The sequence below is a fragment of the Bos javanicus genome, chromosome 18 (assembly GCF_032452875.1).
Source record: "Bos javanicus breed banteng chromosome 18, ARS-OSU_banteng_1.0, whole genome shotgun sequence".
Taxonomy (NCBI): domain Eukaryota; kingdom Metazoa; phylum Chordata; class Mammalia; order Artiodactyla; family Bovidae; genus Bos; species Bos javanicus.
Window position 1 is genome coordinate 35,154,197 of NC_083885.1, and position 23,840 is coordinate 35,178,036.

The 23,840-nt window shown below is 51.4% G+C and overlaps 2 protein-coding genes across 32 annotated transcripts in view; one reads left to right on the forward strand and one right to left on the reverse strand.

Moving 5' to 3' along the window:
• LRRC36 (leucine rich repeat containing 36) overlaps positions 1–22,304 on the forward strand; it is a 91,625-nt gene extending 69,321 nt beyond the window's left edge. For 19 of the 23 annotated variants that reach the window (XM_061387507.1, XM_061387517.1, XM_061387512.1 and 16 more), the window contains 3 exons: positions 9,634–9,718; positions 15,897–15,981; positions 18,609–22,304. In XM_061387507.1, the coding sequence (XP_061243491.1) occupies positions 9,634–9,718; positions 15,897–15,981; positions 18,609–18,659 (221 nt within the window). In that variant the 3' untranslated portion in view covers positions 18,660–22,304. Of the gene's footprint in view, positions 1–2,299; positions 3,974–7,111; positions 7,308–9,633; positions 10,098–15,896; positions 15,982–18,608 lie in introns of those variants that run through there. The other 4 variants (XR_009730811.1, XR_009730810.1, XR_009730809.1 and 1 more) reach the window with 4 other exon arrangements.
• Positions 438–20,939, reverse strand: ZDHHC1 (zinc finger DHHC-type containing 1). 9 transcript variants are annotated; one of them, XM_061387543.1, is made up of 13 exons: positions 20,850–20,939; positions 13,966–13,991; positions 13,515–13,560; positions 11,864–12,106; positions 7,306–7,481; positions 5,563–5,664; positions 5,046–5,170; positions 4,795–4,953; positions 4,409–4,521; positions 1,548–1,630; positions 1,223–1,316; positions 1,009–1,087; positions 438–898 (listed from the first exon to the last, which is right to left on the reverse strand). In XM_061387543.1, exons 3-13 carry the CDS (start codon positions 13,521–13,523, stop codon positions 633–635), a joined length of 1,449 nt encoding a protein of 482 aa, XP_061243527.1. In that variant the 5' UTR covers positions 13,524–13,560; positions 13,966–13,991; positions 20,850–20,939; the 3' UTR covers positions 438–632. The 9 variants fall into 9 exon arrangements, with proteins under 9 accessions (XP_061243527.1, XP_061243529.1, XP_061243525.1 ...); XM_061387545.1 differs by having other exon boundaries at positions 13,966–14,018; positions 20,850–20,935; XM_061387541.1 differs by lacking the exon at positions 13,966–13,991 and having other exon boundaries at positions 20,850–20,938.
• Positions 22,305–23,840: the final 1,536 nt, after the last annotated feature.

The following is a 23,840-nucleotide window of genomic DNA, read 5'->3' on the forward strand; positions in this document are numbered from 1 at the left end:
CATCCCAGGTCACAACTCCGCATCACTGGGGGCGGGAGGGGACAGTGAACGAATCGGGAATGCTCCGGGATCTACACCGACGTCAGTCTTGCAGCGGGGGAAAAGCTCCTGGACCTCCTGGGTCCGTGTCCTCATTTATTCCCACCCACCCGGGTATTAGCCTCGGCGTCTCTGCTTCCGCTGCTGCCTTCCTAACACAAATGCTGCTTTCCTCCTCTCTCCAAGTGCAAACCCTATCTTCAAGAAAAATAACCTCCACTAGGGAGCTTCTAGGGCCTTTCCCAACCAGGAGCCTGGTACTTGAGTTTCTCCATATGACAATCTGGATAGCCACCCAATGTGGGGGACCCACCTCATCCTGTGCTCCTAGGCCAACAGGCAATGATGCGGCTCCAGAAGGGCCCGTGACCCCTGTCGTTAAAAAAGTGTGCACCAAGTCCGCAAAAGCATAAAAAAGTTTATTGGAGCATCACAGCTGATTGGGCGGGTATTGCTGAGTAGTGGAGTGGGGAGTGGGGCCGATCCCGCCGGCCCTTAGGGGCCCCTAAAGTGCATTCGGTGCGGCAGGGATGGGGTTTTTGCATAGAGAGTCGGTCCCGCCGCTCCTCCGCCATCCCTGCTTCTTCGCCCAGCTAAGCCAGGTCAGCCTCGGGGCCGCCCCGCGCGCGGGGCTCGCCGCTGCTAGTGCTCACGAAAACGGCGGGCGCACGCGCCTGCAGCGCCAGCCCGGGCTCTCGGGGCCTACCCACCGGGGCGGCCAGAGCGGCGCTGCCTAAGCGCGTTTGAGCCACTGGGATCTCGTCCAAGGACTCGCCAGACGCCGAGTGATAGGCTTCTGCAGGGCTGGCGTCCGCGGAGTCCGACGACGAGCTGGAGCGGCGGCCGGGGGTCCGGGGCCCTATGGGGTTGGAAGAGAACGTAAGACTAGGAGCTGCTACTCACTAAGGGCCCTACCTTTCCCTCCCTCGGAGCTCCCCGAGCAGATTCCGGTCAGGAAGGGGCGCTCACCCGGCAGCCTGGGCAACTGGGGCTCTCTGTTCAAGGTCCCAGAGGTCGGTACCTTATACATGCGCCGCTTCCTCTTTTTCTGCAGAGACAGAGGGAAGCCTGAATAACCCTTCCCCAGACCTCACCTCGCCAAAAGACGCGGAGGAATGGAGAGGGGTAGACTTCTTTCCCATCCCCTTCCACCTGGGCAGGAGCCCAGCACAGTCCCCCATACCTGGGGTTGTATCCGGGGGGGCAGAGCGAGAGTCTCTGGGGAGGAGGGCGGTGGAGGCTCCACTTGGCCGCGGGTAGCAAGGAATCGGGAGGGACTGAAGGGGAAGTGCGAGGGTAAGTGCTTGATGCTGCTGTTCCTTCAAATACCACCCTGTTGGAGGTTCTAAAATAAGCCTCCCTTCCTAGCTGGAAGGAGGCATTGATGTGTCCAAGGCCACAATGGGCTGGACCAAGACCCATGCCTTGGCTTTGGCCTAACTCCTTTCTCCCACCTCATTGCCACGCCAATGGGAGATGTGAGGTGGCCCTGCCCAAGTTGCACTCACTTGGCATTCACTGCGGCAGGCCTGGCCTGGCCAGGGGGCTCTGGGCGCACATGGCTGAAGGTCCGCATGTAGAGCTCCATCTCCTGGGGAAGGTGGAGGTGAGGGAGGCTGGGAGGCTAGGTATGGGTCCAGGGCCTCCTGGGTCCTTAGGCCCACTCTGATTAGGACACACCCCCTTACTGTTCTCTCTGGGAGGTGTGGGCAAAGAGGTCTATGGCTGTTCTCTAGGCTTCCCAGTTATGCTGGGAAAACCCCAATGCAGAATGAGGCTTAAAACACCTGTGTTTGTACCTTACCCCATCCCCATTGTTTTCCTCACTTCAAATTCCACCTCCTCCGGGAAGCCTCCAGCCTCATGGGTCCAATGTACCCAGTCTAGAGCTGTTCTGGCCAAGTTGGGGCGGGGCAAAGAGGGACTCAGAGAGGCCTCCTCTTGCTCCTGGCTCCTTCTAGCTCCTGGCTCCTTCTAGCTCTTCAGTCTTTAAACCAACTTTTTTCCCTGGTTGGGAAACCTGGCACTTCACACACTCGCGTGTGCACCTGCGGCTGCAAGGCTACATGCAGGGATCCATGGCTCCCTGAGAGCTGAGTCCTCAGAGTACCAGACACAATCTCAGCTGCTGGAGGGAATTGGGGGGATGAGTGGTCTCCCCAACTTCTGTTGGTAAAGGGAAGGCAATAAGTGGTGGGAAAAACTGCGCCGCGGTCCCACCTGGGACCAGGCTTATGGGTGAGTTCTCTGTCTTGTTTAGTTGCTGATCCTCGCAGTGACCGTTGGAGCAGCCGACCCAACGCCTGAAAGTAAGGCTGGGAGGTAGCAGGAGTGGCCTGGGCTTGCACCCTAGCATGCAGCATGCGCCCCTGCCGCGCCCGAGAGGACTGCAGGTGAGGAAACAAAAGCCAGAGAAATGGCCAGAGATGGGAACCTAGTGGAGGGGGCAGGGCACCGGACAGCTGTCACTGGCTCGACAGTTGTTTCCATGGAGACCCAGGCGTCCTGACTAATGCAGAGAAGACACTATAACAGCAACGCCGTCTCTAAAACAAGCCTATGTTTGGGGGCAACGGCTCCAGAGTGGGGCCCCTCCCGCATTCCTGCTCAGGGTGGGGGTGGGGAGGCTGCCTGCAGGACAGCCCTAGCAGGTCTGGGGGACGAGCCCAGCCAGTCATGGGTTGGCTACACAGATGCGGAGAAGGAGGCCCCAGGCAAGCCCTGCGTGCAACATCTGCTCAGGCTGGCCCTTTGGAGAGGACTGTGGGGGTGCCAGCCTGAGAAGAGGAGCCTTGGGAAAGAGGAAAGGGTCAAAGCCCAGCACAAGGACTGGGACATCAAGGTAATCCTTTCCCCACACATTTCCTCTGCACCAGTGTGGACTTAGTACCCCTCCAGGGCCCAGGAGAGAGGAGGCAAAGCCTACCCTGGTGCTCCTGGAGTCCAGAAGCAGAGGACTGAGAGCAGCAGTTGTAGAGGATCGTCCCATAAGCCTGATGGGTCACAGTGGGACAGGAGCCAGGCCCTAGCCATCTGGGGAGGTTTGAAGGTGCCACCAGGGTGTCCCCATTCAAACTCCCCTCCTCACAGCTGTCCCTACAATCCTCCTTGAGACCTTCAAAACATGCCCATTCCTGAGTGGTATAATACACGGCACCTTTCCACCTCAGCTCTCCACCCTGCTCCCTCTGGGAAGGTCTCCCTCAGGTCATTTTCAGATGATATTAAGTGCCCTGGCTGCTGGCACATCTAGCCTCAAAGCCTAAGCAGGCAGTAACTGCAGAGCCAAGGCCCTGAGCCTTTGAGTTTGGGGATCCCAAGGCCAGCCCAAATGGGCACTGCTGTGAAGCTTGAAGTCTCCTGCCTACCTCTCTGAGCTTGTCTCTTCTGTGAAGTGGGGTGATGCCCACTCCCAGGATGGCTGCCACTGTGCTTACACGGATGGGTTCAGGGCCCAGCACTAGGGCAGGTACTCAGCAGTGTAGCAGGGGTTGGGGGGAGGTTTCTCCACTAACAGCCATCACTCCCCCAGGCCTTCCCAGACCTGGCAGCCTGGCCCACCCCGTGGCAATGAGGAGAGGAGAGGTGGGGTCCCAAATCCTTCCTCAGTCCACCCACTAGCCTGTGTTTGTGTCCAGTTGCCATGAGGACTTTGGATCCAGAACTCAGCCTTCCCAACAAGGCCTGCCTGGGCCCCCTGCCTTCCCAGTCCCTGGGGGCTCCAAGGACAGGCCCACCCCACCCCCAGCTGTTGACCTCAGGAAGCCAAGGGGCGTGGGAATGGGGATAGGCTGATTAGCAGCTGGGCTGGCCAGGCCCCGAGCCTGGGCTGGAGGATTCCTGCTTCAGAGTGTGGAGACCTTAACTCTTCCTAGACCCAGCTTTTAAAATCTTTCTTGGCCTCAATTTGTTCATCTGCAACATGGAGATAGTAGCATGACTTGCCTCATGGGCTGTTTCAAGATTTGAATGGGGTAATGGGTATAAAGGCTCAGGGTCACAGGTGGAGAGAACTGATGGCTGCATCCTGGTGAACCAGTCCTTGGTCCAGCCCTCTCTCCTCCTTCAGCCCCACCCTGCCCACTTCCAGGCTCCCACTTTCTGCGCTCTCCAGTGCATGCTCCAAGCCTTTCCCCTGGGGTCAGGGAAATGCAGGGCTCCCTCTGGCTGTGCCCACACTTGAACAAGCAGGCACATGCTTAGTACACACTTGCCCTCGCCCCTGCTGCCTCCAGCACCCACTACCCCAGCTGCTATTCCAGGCCTGCTTCCCTTTGCCCTGTCTTATCATTGACTACTTGCTGCGTAGCCCATCACCCCTCCCACACCCCTTCTCCCACTCCCTCAGCATTCTGGGACACTTCTATACCTGAATGGGCCGCATCTTCGGGGGACATGACTCGAGCTCCCTGTGGGCCCCCTTTGCCTCCTGTGGTGGACGATGCTGCACAATGTACTCATAGGTGGTGAGCTTGTGCCACACTGAGGGGGTGAAGATAGGGCTCAGTGTAATGGAAAAGGAAGGTGAACCTGGGCTTCAGAAGGTGAGGGAGGGTACCCAGCTGCAGGCTAAAACCCATTGTGTCCATATCCACTAAGCCACAGAGTGAGACGAGTCACCATTAGAGAGCCAGCACTAGGAAGGGGCATAGTTTCAGGGCTCCACAGCCCAAACTGGGTAACTTCCTCCAGTTTAGGGACCCCATCCCCTGCAAGGAAGGTGTGGGTGTGTATGTGGGCCGGGGTGGCACTTACTGAGATAAATGTGGAAGCAGAGCAGGTGGCCGAGCAGGGCTGTGGAGAGCAGGCCCAGAAGGATGAGTAGGGCAGCCAGAGCCAGGATGGCAGGAGCCTGCGTCTCCACAGGGGCAGCAGGCAGGAACACGAACCACACATCTGTGTGATTCTTCAGGACTGCAAGGCATGAGCAGACTGTGCTCAGCCAGGGCTGTGACAAGTGACCAGATAGGCTAGGGGGTGGGAGTGGGCCTGGAACCCAGACTGACCTTCAAAGTGGCGGTTGGTACGCAGCCGCATGGGGTTGACAAAGAACTCCACAAAGACATAAGTGGCCACCAGCACGAGGAGCAGGACGCCCAGTAAGGCAGATGCCACACTGTGTAGAAAGAGCCTGGGCCCAGCCATGGGCAGCTGTCAGCACCCAGGTGCTCCAGCTGGGCAAGGGCCCAGAGCTCAGAAGGGCCAGTGGTTGGGAGGGGGAGCTGGGCCTCTGACCCCACAGCCCTAACTCCTCAGGAAGCTGAAGGCTTAGGGCAAAGGTGGAGATAGGCAGCCACCCCCAATAGGCTCTCCACCTTTCCCTGGGCCAGGAGGAGAAAGATTCCAAACCTACCCTCAGCCCTGTCAGGTGGAAGCCATGGAGAGCCTCACCCTCAGACCAGCACACAGGTTCTCCAAGTACCTCCCATCCTCTCCTGGCCCCATATGAAAGTTCAAGGGCCCTGGTTCACACACTTCAACACGCATCCCCAGGTACCCCTGTGGCCCGGATATGGCTCTCACCGGTAGTTCCTCTCGCCCACACAGTTGTTGAGCCACTTGCAGTGGTGGTCAAAGCCGCACACGCATTTGTTGCAGGCGCTGCAGTGCTTGGAACGAGCACTCCTGCGGTGGGAGGGGGCACAGAGCGATCGCGGGCTTACCCCACCCTTTGTTGACCATCCTGGCCTGGGGGTTGCCGGTTCTGTGCCTGGAGCGGGTCACTCACCCGCGCCTAAGCGGAGAGCAGAGCGCGTCTACAGGGAGCGCGCGCGCCCTCTGGTGACGGGCACGGTGGGGCGGGACACCTAGAGGAGACAGTGCTGAAGAGGTGGGGAGGCGCGGGCGGGAAGGGAGGTGTACCCAGGGGTGAGAGGAGGAGACAGCGTTATATTGTCCCCCTCTGGAACTATGCATATGGGTGATGGTGGTGTGAAATGAAAATGGAGGTTCCTTTCCAAGCAAGGACCCCCTTTGCCCAGTCAGGAGAGAGTGCAGGTATGGGGCCAGGTAGCAGAAGAGAGCAAGGCTGCTGGATCCAGGGCTTGCATTGCTCTTCCTGACATCACCATTTTTTTGAGTCTCTGCTTCTCTGCCAGACTGTGGGAATTTTTCTGGCATTCTTCCAGAAAACTCCAGTCTATCTGGGATAAGCCAAAGGAGCCAAAGGGAGCAGGGCAGGCAGACATCTGGGTGAGCAGCAAGCAGTTCACCACAGGGGTTAAGATGAAGGGAGGCCAAGTTAGGGATGCAAGTGAATCTCCCTGCCCCAGGGAGGAACAAGGAAAGCCCAAAGGAGAGTGGAAGGATAAGTTTCAGTCCCCTTTCGCAGAACAGAATGGAGCCCTGGAACAGGCAGCAACTGCCAGAGCATCCACTGAGGAACAGGACACTGACTGATGTCTAGTGAAGGAAAGGATTGATGCCAAAGTCCTCAGCGTCTTAACGCCACTGACTCTTTCTCTGTCCTACGGACAGAGCCCCTTCAACAAACTTCCTGGGTCTTAATATTAAAAGTTGGTGGGGGGTGGGGGGAGCTAGCCTTGAACCATACCCAATTCCAGATCCCCTTCTTAAGGCTGAGAGACTGGGATGCTCCAGGGAAGGGCCTAGGGAGGCAGTCTGGACCAGCCAAAGGGTTTGGGCTCTGTACATTCTAACCCCTCAATGTGACCTGAATTAAGTCACTTGGCTTCTCTGGGCCTCAGAGTTGTGCATAAACAAGGATAACAGTATATTGGCTCCAGCTCCAGGCAGGCTGGGTTATGAATCTGGCTCTGCTGCCCAAGAGCCATATGATCAACCTCAGCCTTTCGGAACACTGGATTCTTCCTCTTCTGTGAAGTGAGAAAGATGTTACCCACCCTGCGGGGTGGTTGTTCAAAAGCACTTAGCACATGATAAGTACTTGGGTGTTAGCTTCTGTTAGTTCCCCTCCCTGCCCATACCTGGGGATGCTAGTGAGAGAAAGGGGTGGTTACTGGCAGAGTTAGTCATTAGCAATGTTTGTAGCAGTGCCAAATGTTTCCTACTTTAACTGATGGAAATGCTATTCCTCATCTTCTGCTTCCAGGCACCTTCTCCTCACCTTCTCCTTCACCCAGTTCTCTGTCACTCCACCAAGATTCTTGACTGTGTGAAATACAAGGGTTCTGAGGCTTCAGGACAACTGTAAAGCCTGGGCATGCCCCTGTCTGCCTTGAGCTCCCGCTGGCAGTTCCCCAGGCGCACTCATTGGCCACACACACCCAATCCACATGCACTCACACATCCACGTCGCACAAGTTGCAGTGTAGGTCTTCAATGACGTGTGCATGTTGGCTGCGGTTGAAGATGGGCAGAGGCCCTGCATAGCTCTTGTCCCGCACATTGGCATCTGCTGGATCGATGGAAACAGCAGTCAGGTGCACCACGAGATGACCAGCAAAGACGGCACCCATGCACTGGCCCAACAGGTTAAAGACTCACTCCACACTGCTGGCTGAGAGCCCACCCCTGCTTCCTGTGGCCAAAGAACTGTTCTCTACCTGTATGCAATTCCCCAGTGCAGAGACTCTGCCTGTGCTACCTCCTTGCTACCCAAGAGCCTCCTTGTCAGACACCTCTAGCATACCCGTGCCCTAGATGGAAGAACAGAGGGGCTATCCTGTAATGGAGCTCACAAACCAGCACTGCCGCTGTTGAGGAGACCAACTACAGGGCCCTGGCCTCACTGCCCCCGACGTGGTGCAGACCCTGGCTGGTCTTACCTCAGAATCTGACCTGGTTTCAGATTCTGAATGGTGAAATAAGACTAAAAGAGATCCTCTAAGGTTGAAGGACCCAAAATACAAATTCTAAGCTCATTTATCTTGCTTCTGAGAAGGATGCAAACATCCCCTCCCAGAAGCCAGGCCAGCTGGAGAGTCACTTGCAGATGGAGCCTCATAGACCCACTGCCTCCCTAAGTTCAGGTACTCAGAATCCTGGGGCTGAATGTCTGGGATGGCCTGACATGTTTAAGGGCTGGCCAGTGGGCACATGGCTAACTCCTGAAACACAGATCTTCCAGGATCTATCTACTCAGCAACTGGACCAAAGGCTGGGCACAAGTATGCTGACAACTTACTGCAAAGTGAATGTATAATAAAATTTTACAAATAGATTCCACCCAGTCAGCCATCCACTCTCCATCTAGTTATTCATCCATCCATCTGTCCTTTTGCTAGCCAGTCAGATATCTCTCCATCATTTATCCTCCATCCATCAGCTGTCCAACCTCCTTTTTTCTTCCTCCTCCCAGCAGCCAAATTTTCTTACACGTCTGCAGGAGCCAGGCTCCACCCTAACATGCTGTACCAGAGCTGACAGAGACAATCCTGTGGCCCACCACAACCTCTCTATCCCTACAACCCTGGCTCTGGATCAGGCCTTCACCTCTTGCTTGGGCTATTCCATAGTCTCTGGACTCTGCTCCTCCTGTCTGGGTCCCCTTGAGTGTACTCTTCACTTGGTCCTAAAGTGAGCTCTGAAAAGCTTAAACTTAAGGCCTTGACTGCTTAAACTCCTGCAGTGGCTTTCAATGGCTCTCAAGCTAAAGTTTTCTCTTCAGGTTCAATGCTCATGGCCGCTTTCATTCTGGCTCCTCTCAAACCTCTTGGTATTACCAACCACTACTCCTCACCATTCCAACCTCTTTTCAGACACACTGAATGTGGGAAAACATTTAGTTTCCTGCCTGCTTCAACACTTCTCCTACCCCCCACCCCCTGGTTCATTCATTCAACTATTTACTGAGGTCTTTCTCTACATCAGGCACTAAGGCATATGGCAGGAACAAACAGACTTGGTCCCTATCCCCAAGGAGCCCACAGTCTTGCAGGAAACACAGATGTTAATCGAAGAGTAGGTTGATTGTGATAAAGAAAGTTCATGGGACTATGTGAGTTTGTAACTGGGTGACCTCATCTAGTCGAAAGGGATATGGAAATCTTCCCTGAGGAAGTATTATGTCAGCTGATACTTGGAGTGGCACAGGAACCAGCAGGAAATATAAAGAGGAAAGGGGGCCAGGCTGGGTGCTGGGAACAAGCAAAGCCCCAAATAACAGGGTGGCTGATGTGTGGTTCCAGCTCAACTCGTTGGTGCCATGCCAGAAAGAGAGCCTAGGTCACCAAATTCTGGCTTTTCAAAACCAGAAATCTGGGTTTGTATCTGGATATATGAGGCATCTCATTTTTTTAATTTTTAAAATTTTAAAATGCTGACAAGGAAATAAGTAATTTTTAAAATGTACCTGCTGAAGAAGCCCTTCAGATATGTCTATTTAGTGTGTTCATTATCACTCAATTAAAAAAAATCTATAGGCCAAACTGGCCCATGGACTGCTAGTTCTTGACTTCTAACTTAGCTGGGTATTGGGGTGGAGAGAGGAGCTAAGGGCTTCCCCAGAGACCAGTGTTGTCACAACAGAGAACAACAGAGGAAATAAAATAAGAAGATGATGGGGAAATGGGCAGAGTCCAGAATGTGGAGAGCCTTGAGGATCTTAAACGTTATGGCAGGAAGAAGCCATTAGAGGGTATTAGTAACTTTATCATTTTTGTTTTTTGAAAGGGCACTCTGGCTACAGAGAGAGAGAGACTGGCTGGAGTGAGAGCATGTGCAGGGAGACCTGTTTGGAGACGAAATGGTCATCTAGGTAAGAGAGGCAGCTGGCAGTGGGGAGAAAAGAGGGCAAATACAATACCTTTTAGGAGGCAAAATCAACAGGACCTGATGACTGACTGGATATAGATGATGAAGGGAGAGGGTGGAGCCAAGAATACTGAGCGAGGCCAGGAGGAAGGAAGGCAGGGAACTGAGGGCAATAGGAGCGCATTTGGGCCCCCAGTGATGTTGGTGTACATGGCCCTCCTCCTGCACCCACATTCTGCTGAATGAGTCCCTGCCCTCTTACTTACCAAGTGATGATCTCCACACTACTAGGCTTTCCTCCAGTTGGAAGCTGAGCACCGAGAACTGGGGCCCTGTGTTCTCATCCTTGCAACCCCAGGGCCCAGGCCAGTTCTAGGCACAAGGTGAGTGCTTGGTACACACAATTACCCTACTTCATTCTTCAGGGGCCCTAAGGGAGCCTGCAGAAGGAAGGTAGCTTTGATGGAAAGACAGAACCATTCAGGCCAAGAAATGAGAGTGCAAACCAGGTGGTTCTGTGAGCCTCCAGCATTGCCCAAAGCAGTAAATATGGAGAAGACAAAACCCTCAAACCATCCCACTTGCCTCCGAGTCAGGCTGCCTGGGCAGTCCTGGCCTCACTGGATACCAGTGATGCGACCTCAGGAAGTCATTTAATCTCTCTAAGCCCCATTTTCTTTTTTTTTTTTTTTAAATTAAAGTCAGGGGAACGCCTTCCTTACAGATTATTATGAGGATTGAATGAGATCATCCATGTACAGGGTTGGTACAGTGCCTGGCACATATAGGTGCTCAATAAATTCTAGTTACTCATGTTTACTATTATTTGCTCTAATTCTACTCACTCCAAACCATGTGGTTATTAATCAGGTACCTTGATGGCAGAAACCCAGTAGTCTTGAGTAAGTGGTGTACCCATTCCAGGTCATGGGAGGAATGTCCCATGAAGCATTCTACTTAACAGTACTGAATAAGCCCTGTGGGTTACCTCAGAGAAAGTCTAGTTTTCAGAGTTGAGGACTAGGTCCTGGGTCCCAGTGAACCAGGAAGTCCCCTTGTGACACTGCTGGCATCTGAGACCAACAACCTTCTCTAGAGTCTTTCTCCACTCACCTGCCCTTGTCACCTACCAGCCAAGGGCTCTATGATTTCCCAAGAGAGCATGCTCACATTCATGGCTCATACATTCTGGTGCTCACACACACATCTGGTGTGCTCCCTCATCCCCTGCCTGGGAAGCAGGCAGGATTCTTCCTGTCAGACAGAGGAGGCTGAGATGTGCAGTTGGCAGAAGCTGTTCAGCCTTGTGCAGCCCTGCAAGGCCTGAGTTGAAGGGTGCTAACTCTATGCCTGAGACTTTCAAATTTATCCCTGTTAACTCCTTTAGCTCACCCTAGGCTACCTTCTCCCAGAGGCCCAAGGAATCATCTCCACGAAGCATACATACCAGGGCACATTCTCATGGGCACCCTCTGGACTGGGGCACAGAGCCACCTGCTGCACCTTAATCCTCTGTTCCTGGGGGTTATGGCCAGGGCAGGGACAGTCACATCACCAAGATCAGGCAAGTGCATATTTGTCACAGTTCCCAGGAGTTTCCAGGGCATCTTTATCCCTCCTTTTGTCAATTCAACTTTCCTTACCCTAAAAGAGTCTGATTTATAAAATCAATGAGCTCCTAAACAGTCCTGGGTATGGCATAATCATCCCTGTAAATAAAACCATATTTTAAATATACCAGGAACTTAATATGTAAAGGAAGCTACCATGATTCCTTCCAAAAAGTGAAAAAGTATTTCATAAATGGAACATCTCTTTCATCCTTCGTTGAGCTCTGGATATAATTAGCTTAAAGAGAGCTTTAAGGTTCTCATCTATAATTGCTCTTGTTGTACCTCAGTTGATGAGGTTCCCATCTGTGTGGGGCTTTCAATGCTCCAAGGTTCATTAGGTCTTTTCCCTCATCCAGTCAGGCAGAGGGGTCAGATGTGTGTTGGAGGCCAGCAGGTAGGCAGCTGGACCCCGAGGCAGAGACAGGGCCCATTTGCACTGTCTGAGGCTCTGGAACCCAGCTTTGGGCTTTGCCCATGTCCCTCCATCCACTGTCTGCACTCTCCCATGTACCAGCCCCATACTTTCCCAAGGATACAGCATAGCCAGCAGGCACCCAGTGGTGAGGCAGGAGGGGAACTAGGACCCCAAAGCCAATCACAGCAAAGAAGAGGTACAGCAGCCAGGCCACAATCTGGAGTGGGTGCGGGGGCCAGCTCCACCCATTCCGGCGGGACCGCTGGCCCTGCAGCTCCGGGGAGGGTCCGCTGGCCTGTGCAGGTGCGGTCCACACATTCTTCTCAGGGGCTGTCTTGTTAGAGGGCTTGTTGCAGATGTTCATCTCCAGAGGGAGAAAGAGTAGAGACAGCATTAGCCTAGGAGGCCCAGGCTGGAGCCCAAAGCCCCATGCCTGCAGTCAGCTTTCAGCAGGAGGGGCAGGCTGGAATGTGAAGCTCTCTCCCAGTTACTCTGCAGGGGGATCCAGGACCCTAGCATGAGGAGCCTGATAGTGAGGGGAGCATGGCAGTTGAGTGCTGGCCTCAAAGCCCCAGAGCGAGCTCTGGCCCCAGCCTTAGCCAAGACAAGGTAGGAGGGTCCAGGGTTTATTTAGGACACAGTGTGACTGCCTGTTACTCAAAGTGCTCTGTTTCCACAGCCATCAAAATTAAACCCAATAAGACATGTTCTCATCTGGTAACAATATCAGGCTGGAGCCAGAGTGATGAGAACACATGCTGATTCTGTTAGGATTAGTCACCTCTGTCCCGAGGCCCAAATGCAAGTATGAGGGCCCTCAGAGAGGGCCCCCATACGCTCTGCTAAGGGAAATAGGGAGTGGGAGTACTCAGGAGAGGGATCTGGCCCCTGGTCCTAGCAAACATATACACATTCTTCAAGGACTGGGGGGCCCTGAACCATCTCCCCTGTGCCTCAGATAAGCTGCCTGAGCTTCTTGGCTGAAGAGAAAACAGCACACAAGAGAGAGGGGAGGATTCCTCACTGGTTCTCTCCAGCATGGGAAATGACCATGTATCTCTAAGTAAACCTGGGCCTAGTGCAGTGAGAACAAAAAGGTGAGCTGATGCCTTTTGACTCACTTGAGGGAGCTCAGGGAAAGACAAGCCTTGTCCAGAGCCAAACCACCAGATGGCAGCACTCTTCCAGCCCCATCCCACCATCCCTCAGCCCAAGAGCTGACCTGGTTGTCAAAGGATACGTGCAGAGCAGACAGGTGGGCCTAGTGTTACAGGAAGAAGAGCCCAACCCCCAGTATCTTCTGAACCTGAGGTGAAACCAGAGCCTGGGTAGGCAGTGCCCCACTTGGGTGGACAGGCCAACTCGGAGCTCTTGGTGGGAAGATCAAAATCCCTGGCAGCTGGACTCTCCTTTCAGAAGCCCATGCCTTTGGCCAGGAAGTCTGACTAAGACAAAGGGTATGGCAGGACCCTTTCCCCCACCAGCACATCTGCCTATAACACCTTCCTCATTTCTCAACTCAACAAAATGTGACTTGATCTTCAGAGTCCACTGCGAGCACTTCATCCAGGAAGCTTTCCTTGATGCTCCAAGTGAGTCAGGGGGCCTTCGCACTCAGTTTTTATTGGGCAGGTCACTTTGCTGTTTGGTACACTTTGCCATCTCTATGTCTGCCCCCCTGTTATGCCAGCTTCCCCTAAGGGCAGCAATGGTACTGTGATTCATCCACCTCTGTTCCCCCACATCCCTTCCCCCAAACATGCAGAACATACCTTGTACATAGTAGGCGCTCAGTAATGTTTGCTGACTTGAAAACATCTGAAATAAAAGGAAATATGGGCACAGTAAATGATGTGAAATCCTGACCCACTCAAAGCCTCCTGCCCTGTTCTGCCCTGCCTTCAATCTGTATAGTCACCAGGCACCCATACCCCACCCCATCTCCTCCCGCCCCATGGCTATTACCCTAACTGCCAAACATTCATACTCAGCCACTCTGCCCTTCATACCACCCAAGGCCCAGGGCCTCCCACAAACCAAACCTGGAGATTCTGAGTAGCCTCATCTCAAAGCTAAATGGAGTGACCCTAGTTTTCTCCCAGGGACTCAACTGGAATCCTTTGGTCATTTGCTTTGTCTTCAGTAAAAACCAATGAAAGGTGGGAAAAGAACCCCAGCTTTGGAGGAAACAGATCTAGGTTCAACTTCTGGTTCTTTGCTTACTAGCTGAAGGGCTTGAGTTTCTTCATCTGAAAAACAGGGGTAGAGATGCCCACCTAGGGCTATACACAGATCAGTAACACACATTGACACATAAATGCTCTCTAAACGGTAGACATTATGATTACCCTTAAATAGCCCTCTGGAGTATCCTCATCTCTCCAGACTGAGGAGGCTACTATATCTGATATCCTAAGAGGTTTTATGAGGTTTATGCCCAAAGTAATGGGGTTGGTTGAAGTTGCTTTCTTAAGTCAGTAGTCCCAAGGAACACATTGTCGTAACAGCTGAGCCACTGGGTTGTCATTCTAAACTTCTCAGCTTTGATGAAAGATAACAAAGGTGATCAAAAAGCTGGCATCACTTTATTTGGAAGGTCCCCAGAGGTAGCAAATCTTTGTCCTTGATTTTTGGAAACAAAGGTCATCAGGTCAAGCCCAGTGAATACAGTTGAGCTGGGCAGTTCTGCTCAGGAAGACAAATCTTTGTGGCTCCAACATAGGTTCTCTGGTGATCCAAGAGGGCAACTTCTTTGAAGGGAACCCATCCATTAGGGCCCCTAAATCCTGACTTTCTCCTTGCCATCCTCACTCCTGAATAGCCCTACACCTTGAGGTAGTTTATAAAGAAAGAAGCAGAGGCACATGGCTGGCTGACATGTCCCCACTGCTGGAATGGGCTGGCAATGGCCACGGGCACCCCCCAATGCTGCTGTGTCCCTGATGCCTGAGGCAGGAGACGTCACCATTTGAGGCCAGGAGCCTACCACCAACAACCTTAGAGACTGCTCTGATTCCAAACCCCAGTACCCTTGGCCCAGAGAGGTACCACTTGTATGAGACCATGGATAGGGGAATGGTGCTATTTGTCTAAGTCCCCTGCAGAAGTGGCAGCACTCTAGAGTAGACTGAGCTGCCCAGGTGGCATGCCACCTGCATTAAAAGTCTGAGCCAACCCACTCTTAACTGATGACATTTTCCCTTATGGAGTTGGTGGCCACAAATGATTTTGACCCCAAAAAAAATTTATTAAAAGGGCTCTGAGGTAGGAGAGAATAGGAGATAGGGCTTTAAGCATGGATGGGACTAAGCACTGTCATCAGACCCAGGGACTTTTCTGGCTGTCCTTCTCCTCTCAGCACTTCCCTAGGAGATCAGACTAAAAGACCTGTCATCCTGCTCCCAGACATGGCCAGCTTGTGCATTCATGTCTTGGCCCAGCCCCCTTGTGCACTAAAGATGTAAACACATATGAGACCAGGTTCCTGCCCTCAGAGGACTGCTTTCTGCAGGCCCAGACAGACCCAGACAGATATCAGGGAAGTGGGTGAATGGGTATTTTGGCAGCCTAGTATGACAGGACACATAGTGGATGGGTTTGGGATCAGAGAGCAAGATTCAGAAAGAGAGAGAGAGATGAGTCCTGGGAAGGTGCAGGGTCAGATCCTAGGTTGAAACCAAGTCCCCCTAAAATCAAGTTTCCTTACTGAAATTGTGATTAATCTATGTAAAACTTTGTTCCCTTTTGAGTCTCCTGTATCTTCAGTCTTGTGCTAACTGAAAACTAAACAACCAGAATCATATGACTAAAATTACTGAAAACATGTACTAAAATGGCTACTATAGATGTCATCATCAACACAGAAACTCTGGTTTTCTCTCCCGTGCAAGATGAACTAACAGATTCCTGTGCCATGGACCACCTGGATAGAAAATCATAAACCAGAGACTAGAATACTCCAGAAACTATGATTAAGACATGTCACAAAAATGTCACAAGATGATGATTAATCCCAGCCTCTTTGTTTTTTCCCTTAAAAAATAAAACAAAACCCTAACTCAAAGACCACGGTGGAGTGGACCTGAGGCATATCTCCCACTCCCTCTTTTGGCTCTCACTCCCTGCAATAAATGGTGTACTTTCCTTTACCACAGCCCGGTGTCAGCGGATTGGTTTTGCTGTGTGCTAGGAAAGCAGATCCAACTTCAGTTCCTTAAGAAGGTGATGACAGGAGGCCAGGTGAGTAAGCTTAGGTACTACTGAAAGAGCCATGGTGAGTCACAGAAAATTTAAACAGGGGAATTGACATAAAGGTGATGGGTGTTTTAGAAAGCTTTCTATTCACAGTGGGAAGGAGGGCATGAGCAAGAAGAGAATGGACTTGGGGGAAGTGACACCACAGCAGACTAGCCCAGGGAGGGCAATTGCCCAGCAGCCCAGTGCTTTGGGAGGAGATGGGCGGGAGGTGGGGGTGAAGCCCACAAGTTCCCCCACTGCCTGCCTGATGACCCACTGCATCTTTGGTGGGCTGACAGGTATGTGGACCTTGATAAAGATTTTCAAGTACTTCAGCTGCCATAGAACAAACTACAGAGTTAAGTTGGTGGAGACAGAAAGAAGGCAAGAACAAAGAGGCCCCATGGAGTGCTAACCACCATAGGTAGTCGCTGGCCTGGTAAACCCAGGGCTCACCTGGCTTCTGAGGTAGGCTGAAAGGGCTATACAGGTCTCTCCCTGTCCCAACAAGGTGAAGGCCACTGCTGGGATGACAATAATCTATGTTAACCTTCACTTGCTAAAAGCCTAAAATCGCATTTGAAAAATGTTAGGCTACTTTAACTCACATGCCTAATTTAAGTGAAGAAAAGCTTACCATTCAAGTTCTCATTATGAACTAGAGAACAGTTACCTGACAGGTTCACTTCCCTCTTGCCCACCTCTGCTCCCACCAAAAAAAAAAAAATATTTAGGAATACTGTTCTGAGATTCATGAATAGTGCTGTCAAAAGAACCAGACTGAGATGAAAAGTACTAGCCCTGGAGAGGCTGTAGGCATCCCTGCATTTCTGCAAGATGTCTGAGAATTTCAGGAAAGAATCTACTTCACTACTGAAGAGGGTTTGTTGGCGGAGGCCACAGAACTGGAAGGATAGAGTGCTGGGATCAGAAGAGAGGTGACAGGGCCAATGTGGAGGCTTGGAGGGCCTGGAGAACTAAGTTACCAACAGGGAGAAACACGGTGGAACAAGGGAAATGGGTTAGGGCTGGAGACAGAGCCTGCTTCTGGTCCCTGCATAATGCCCACAGATTGAGGAATCTGGCAGGCGAATTTCACAAAGCTGTCACTTTAGATCACTCCTTTATTTTTCAAAAAGATTAGCTGGAAAGCAATTTGGTAATGTCAACCAAATTTGAGGGGGCTTCACAGGTGTCACTAGGGGTAAAGAACCCACCTGCTAATGTAGGAGACATAAGAGACTCGGGATCAATCCCTGGGTTGGGAAGATCCCCTGGAGGAGGGCATGGCAACCCACTCCAGTATTCTTGCCTGGAGAATCCCCATGGACAGAGGAGCCCGGTGGGCTACAGTCCACGGGGTTGCAAACAGTCAGACACGACTGAAGAGATTTAGCGTGCATGTGCACACACACACACACACACACACACATGCACCAAACTTGAGAAAACATATACCCTTGGGCCCAGACATTCCATTTCTAGGTATTTATCTTATGCAGATGCTTATAAAGTACACAGAGATCCATTGCAGTCATGTTGGTAATAAGAAAGGCCCAAAAAAAACAATATTAAAAAATTATACGGCACATCCACACAATGGAATGCTACATAACATCAAAAATGAGAGATGAAATGACTTTTGATACACAGGTAAGTAGAAGCTGAAACTCCAATATTTTGGCCACCTGATGTGAAAAGCTGACTCATTTGAAAAGACCCTGATGCTGGGAAAGATTGAAGGCAGGAGGACAAGGGCACAACAGAGGATGAGATGGTTGGATGGCATCACCGACTCAATGGACATGAGTTTGGGTGAACTCCGGGAGTTGGTGATGGACAGGGAGGCCTGGCTTGCTGTGGTCCATGGGATTGCAAAGAGTCGGTCACAGCTGAGTGACTGAACTGAACTAAGTAGAAAAGCAAGATGTGGGATGGTTGTAGAGTGTGCTTACCAGTAAGTGAAAGCCAAGGTGGATGGATAGATGTGTATACTCCTATATGCACAGATTCCCTCTGGAAAGAAATGCAAGAAAGCAAACACACAGGTAGCCTGTGAGAAGGAGATCTAGTGGCTAGGGATGAGAGAGATCTGTTTTTACTATGTACTCCTTGGTGCTGTTTGGATTTCTTTTTTCACCATGTGCGTGTACTACTTTTGAAACAAAAAGTCAAATAAATAATTGAAGGGTGTCATCTCTTACCCTCCTGGCCCCAATGGGCTTCCATGTGGACCAAATATGCGCGTGTGATCTAGAGCGTAGTATCACACCAGACAAACAAGGAAATCCTGCCTAACAACCACGCAACAAAAGAGCAGTCAGTTGTAGTTCAATACTTTCTCATTCTCAAAAGCAGTTCTGAGTTGTTCAGCTGAAGAGCTCCCTATGAGCTGTTGGGGAGACAACCAGGCGGCACAACAGAAGAGCAGCCGGGCGGAACCTTGCTCCAGTTCTCGGCTGAAGGTCAGCTAAGCTTCCCATGACTCCAGAACCCAAAGGGAAGGTGCACACCACAGGAAGGTTTCACTCCCAACAACCTTTTCTTTTGCTAGAGGATTTATAGTTGCCTATGTGTGCTTTTCTGTGGATATTTCGAAACACGTTTTCCATTTTGTTTTTTTCCCCCAGGATCTACTTTTAAACCCATTTTCACTGAGATCTGACCAATGCCCAATTTAACCCCTCCAAAAGGAGGGGCTGAAAAGAAAATGCTGCATGGTTCACACTGTTTTACAGCAAAAAATGTCATAAAAAAAAAAAAAAAAAAAAACTTTCAAGGGGCAAGTACTTTGTTTATTAGAATTCCCCACAGGTGCCAGAAAAGTCTCTGGCTTTAAAATTCTGGGAAGTGCTTATGTGAATAAGAGACACACATCACAGAAACTCCCAGAAAATAAATTGGAGCTTCAGGCCTTTCTCATAGACCTCTCCAGTCATTGGTCTCAGATGTGGCTGGGCTCCTCACATCAACAACATGCAAAAGTCTGATGCTAGGGCAAGAAAGGCTTGAAACCTTAGTCATTTCTGAGTTGACGTGGTCTGCAAACATTCCCTGTGCCATTTTCCTCCTGAAGCAATCACTGCAAACTGTTTGGGCTTCAAGTTAAACCAAGGAAAGAGGACAAGAAGGGAGCAACATGGAGCTGAAATAAGGCCAATGAGCAGAGGCAAGGGTTGTTGGTTTTAACCAGGAAATCAAATCCCATGATTGTGAAAGTAAGCCTTAAAAGAACACCCACCAAGAAACAGTCATTTAGAACAAAGTTGTGACAGAACAAAGTAAGAAAAACAAAACAAAACCTGACTAATTAAGTACCAATGTTGCTTTTATTGAATCTCATGTTGATTATCTGTTTATAAACCCGTCTCCTGCTGTGAATCACCAGTTTTCCAAAAACAGGGACCACCCCTTGCTGCTGCTGCTGCCAAGTCGCTTCAGTCGTGTCCGACTCTGTGCGACCCAATAGACGGCAGCCTACCTGGGATTGCCTTCTCCGGGGACCACCCCTTACTCATCTCTAAATCCAACCGTCCTTCAAGAAGGGAAGTTAAGCCACTTCTTACTATTTCTGCTGCCATCACTCTATTCCAAGCCCCAATCATTGCTCCCCTATAGTGTCTCAACAACAACAATAACCATTGCTAGCCATTTAGATGGAGAAGGCGATGGCACCCCACTCCAGTACTCTTGCCTGGAAAATCCATGGATGGAGGAGCCTGGTGGGCTGCAATCCATGGGGTCAGGAAGAGTCAGACGGACACGACTGAGCGACTTCACTTTCACTTTTCACTTTCATGCACTGGAGAAGGAAATGGCAACCCACTCCAGTGTTCTTGCCTGGGGAATCCCAGGGATGGTGGAGCCTGGTAGGCTGCCAGACATCTATGGGGTCGGACACGACTGAAGCGACTTAGCAGCAGCAGCAGCCATTTAGAAGGCACTTATTCTGTGCTACCGCTTTAAGTGTTTTGACAGAATCTGCTTATTATCCCTCACAACTCTCTGAAGTAGGTCCGATCATTTCAAACTGTTCTCATAGGCCTCTCTAGTCATCGGTCTGAGATGTGGCTAGCCTCTCACTTTCTCTCTCATAAACAACATGCAGAGCAATATGCCCTTTTCACAGATGATGACACTGAGGCTCAGAGAGACTAAGTAAGTTCTAGGAGGCACAGCTATACTGGCAGAACTAGGATGGCCCTCAATTGACTTCCGGGTATGCCCTGTCACAACCACATTGCCCACAGCAGCCAGAGTGAGGTGAGATTTTCAGAAGTTAAAAACACATCAAAACTCCTCAGTGGTTTACTCCTCCTGCTAGGATAAAGTTGAAAGCTCCACCACATCCTTCAAAGTGTCCCTCACCCTTTCTGTTCCTCTGTACCTGCTGCCTCCAGATCTTTGCATTTCCTTTTGCCTCTTCCAGAAACATCCTTATCCTGATCACAATGCTGACTCTCAACCTTAGATCTTGGCTTAAAAGTCGCATGAGAGAGGGGATCCTCCCTGACCTTCCTTCATTTCAGCACTAGACCATTTAACCTGACCTGAAATCACTTTAGTCGTGTATCTGGCGCCTGCTCCCCGCAACCCCCGCCCGACCCCTTCTTAACACTGCAGGTTCTGGAGAACTGCAGCGTCCTCTCTGGAGCCCTTGGTGGCCCCGCGCCTGGCAAAGAGCCTGGCACATAGCAGACGCTCAATGCAGATCTGCGAACCTGATGAATGCTAGAAGGAAGCCGGGCGCCCTGCCCAGGACCTGCAGCCCAGGCCGCGCGCGGGCTCCAGGCGAAAAGCTCGGCCGGGCGGCGGCAGCTCTGCCCCCGTGGCTCAGCTTAGAGGTGAGAACTGCACAGGGGGCTCCTCACCTGCGCGTCGTCGGCCGAGCCAGATCGGCCCTGCCAAGGTCACTCAGCGGCTCAGCCCCAGAGCCCGGCCGTCCACCCACCCCAGAGCGGCCGCGCTTCAGACTCTCGCGGTAGAGACGGTCCCTGGGACCGGGCGGCGGTGCGCCCCGGATCCGAGCCCCATTCCGTGACGCGAGGCGGAGGTTAGGCCCGCAAGTCCTCCGGCTCTGAGTCCAGCGGGCTGGCTGTACCACCCGGCCAGGCAGACGCTGGCTGGGCCTCGTCCGGCGCTGGGCCCGTTCCCCTGGCAACGGCGTGGGCTACGGCGCCCCACAGCGGCCAAACCGCGCTGCGTCACGTCGCGCTGGCACCCAGGCTCGGGCGGGGCTTACGCGGACCCCAAGGCTCCCCATTCTCCATTCCTTTTCAACATTCTTCCTCAAAAACACACTTTTCTCTACCCCCAATCCACAGCTTGTCTTCTCGAAATCCTAACTTGTCCCGTAAGCGTTCCGCTCCATTTTCTCCCCTGAGCCCATCACTGTTAGGGAAACCGTCAGCCAGCCTGCACACTTTAATAAGAGTATGTGCTGGGCACTGGACGTACCCTAGGGAATACCCACGAGATCCCTGCCCTTCAGGGAGATAACAGGCTAAGAGGAATATATATCGAAAAGCAAATAAATATGAAGGTGGTCCATAATATAATGTGTGAAGTGTAAGAGCTGAAAATATCTCCTTTCTGGGACTTCCTGGGTCCAGTGGTTAGAACTTTGTGCGCTCATTGTCGAGGGCCTGGGTTCAATCCCTGGTCGGGTGCAGTCTCTGGCAGGGGAACTAAGGTCCCACAGACTTATGGTCCCACTTTTGGCATCATGTGGCCAAAAGAATAAGTTCTCTTTTCTTTATTTCCTTTAAGTCAAGCATAAATCCTACTGGTATTTCCGATATTCCAGGCTGGAGGGAAATTTGGTCTTGGTCTCTACTAGGTTCCTCTTTACCCAGTTTATTCCAAGGATTCAGAATCTCCTGCAGCAGCAAGCACTGTGAGAAGCACTCTCTGGTCATGTGTCCTCTCTGGTACTAAGGCCGCAGTCATTGCCCCAACCCACAGGACTTTCAGATTTGGGCTTCATGGGATCATGCCTGCTACCCTGGGGCTGCTGGGAGACAGGCACCTGCCTCCTCCATTCCAGGGGCTTCAGACTCTCTTCCCTCCCTGCTGAACTTGGTTTCCCTGAATGCGCCCTCTCCCCTCCACTTGGGGACACTCAGAATGAACCCTCTCATGAGCTCAGGCTTTCTCAAAAGACAGGAAGAGGCTCTGTCTTCCACCAGGTGCTCTATCCATATTTCTAGGCCATAGGAAAGTGAGCAGCTGGCTGGCTGCCTGCTCAACATGGGCTGGACAAAAAACACCCCTATCCCTAAAATTATCAGCCACAAGCATGCAATAAAGGCAAAATAGCAACTCCTGCTCGGTCATGTTATGATTCTGGGTCTTATGCAAGTGTGTTTATCTGTCTACCATATAAATGCTTGTTTCCAGGACTGGTAAACTATATGGACTAAATATCAATGCTACTTTGGCCTCAAAAGTACAAGACAACTCAACTCTAATCTGGAATTGTAGAATTTAGGGCTGAAGAGAGATGGTGACCCAAAAATCATGGTGGAGGATGAGCCATTATATGCCCACAGGGAAGGCAGGGACTGGAGAGTCAAGCCACCAAACCCTGGGTCCATCTGCCTCCCAGGCACTGCTCCTAGATGTCCTGTGCATGCATGCATGTTAATTCACTTCAGTCATGTCTGACTCTGTGACCCTATGGACCATAGCCCACCAGGCTCCTCTGTCCATGGGATTCTCCAGGCAAGAATACTGGAGAGGGTTGCCATGCCCTTCTCCAGGGGAGCTTCCCAGCCCAGGGATAGAACCCAGGTCTCTTATGTCTACCTGCATTGGCAGGCAGGTTCTTTACCACTAGTGTCACCTGGGAAGTCCCCTCTAGCTGTCCCATGAGTATCTAAATGCAGCATATCCCTATATGCCCTTTTTGTCCTTGCCACAAACCTCCTTCTCCCTTTAGGCCCTCCAAAGGGCACCACTACCTACCCAGTCTCCTCCTAGTCCTTGCCCATCTAATCCAGACAGTCCCCACAAACAGGCAGTTCCTCCCTCCAAAATATGTCCTATGTCCATTCTTCTCACTCCCTCTGAAATATGTCCTGTGTCCATTCTTCCCACTCCACTCTAGCCCACAGCACCAGTTTCTCCTTTGCTGTCTCTGCAGCAGCCTTCTGTCTGTCTCCCTAACATCAGCCTGCCTGCTTCCAGTCCCTTCTCCTCTTAGCTGCCAGGCTTACCATTCTTTCTGATCATTTGTTAAAGTGGGTAATAGCCTGAATAATATTGTTGAAGGAAATGGCAAATCACTCTAGTGTTCTTGCCTGGAGAATTCCAGGGACGGGGAGCCTGGTGGGCTGCTGTCTATGGGGTCGCACAGAGTTGGACACGACTGAAGCGACTTAGCAGCAGTAGCAGCAGCAGCCTGAATAATGGCCTCCCAAAGATGTACATATCCTAATTTCTGAAATCTATGAATACGCTGCCTCTCAAGGCAAAGTGTACTTTGCAGATACGAAAGGGTTTTGAGATGGAAGAGAGTAGCCTGGATTACCCAGGTGAGCTCAATGTAATCACAAGGACCCTTACAAGAGAGAGGCATGGGATGGTCAGAGTGGGAGGAGACGTGATGATGAAAACAGAAGTCAGAGAGATTTGAAAACATTATACTTCTGGTTTTTAAGACAGAGAAAGAAGCCATGAGCCAGCAAATGCAGGTGTCCTCTAGAATCTAGAAAAGGCAAGGAAACATTCTCCCCTAGAACTTCCAGAAAGAACCAATTAGCTGACACCTTAACTTTAGCCCAGTGACACCCATTTCAAACTTCTTACCTCTAGAACTGGAAGATAATACACCTGTGTTGTTTTAAGCCACTGAATTGGCT

Coding starts and splice junctions, on each gene's coding strand:
- ZDHHC1 (XM_061387540.1), bottom strand. CDS start 12,136: ATGCTGTCTCTACTCTTTCTCCCTCTGGAGATGAACATCTGCAACAAG. Junction 7,482..11,863: donor GGGTGCCTGCTGGCTATGCT/GTATCCTTGGGA, acceptor CTGTTGGGCCAG/TGCATGGGTGCCGTCTTTGC. Junction 1,317..1,547: donor CCTGCCGCAGTGAATGCCAA/GTGAGTGCAACT, acceptor CTTCCCCTTCAG/TCCCTCCCGATTCCTTGCTA.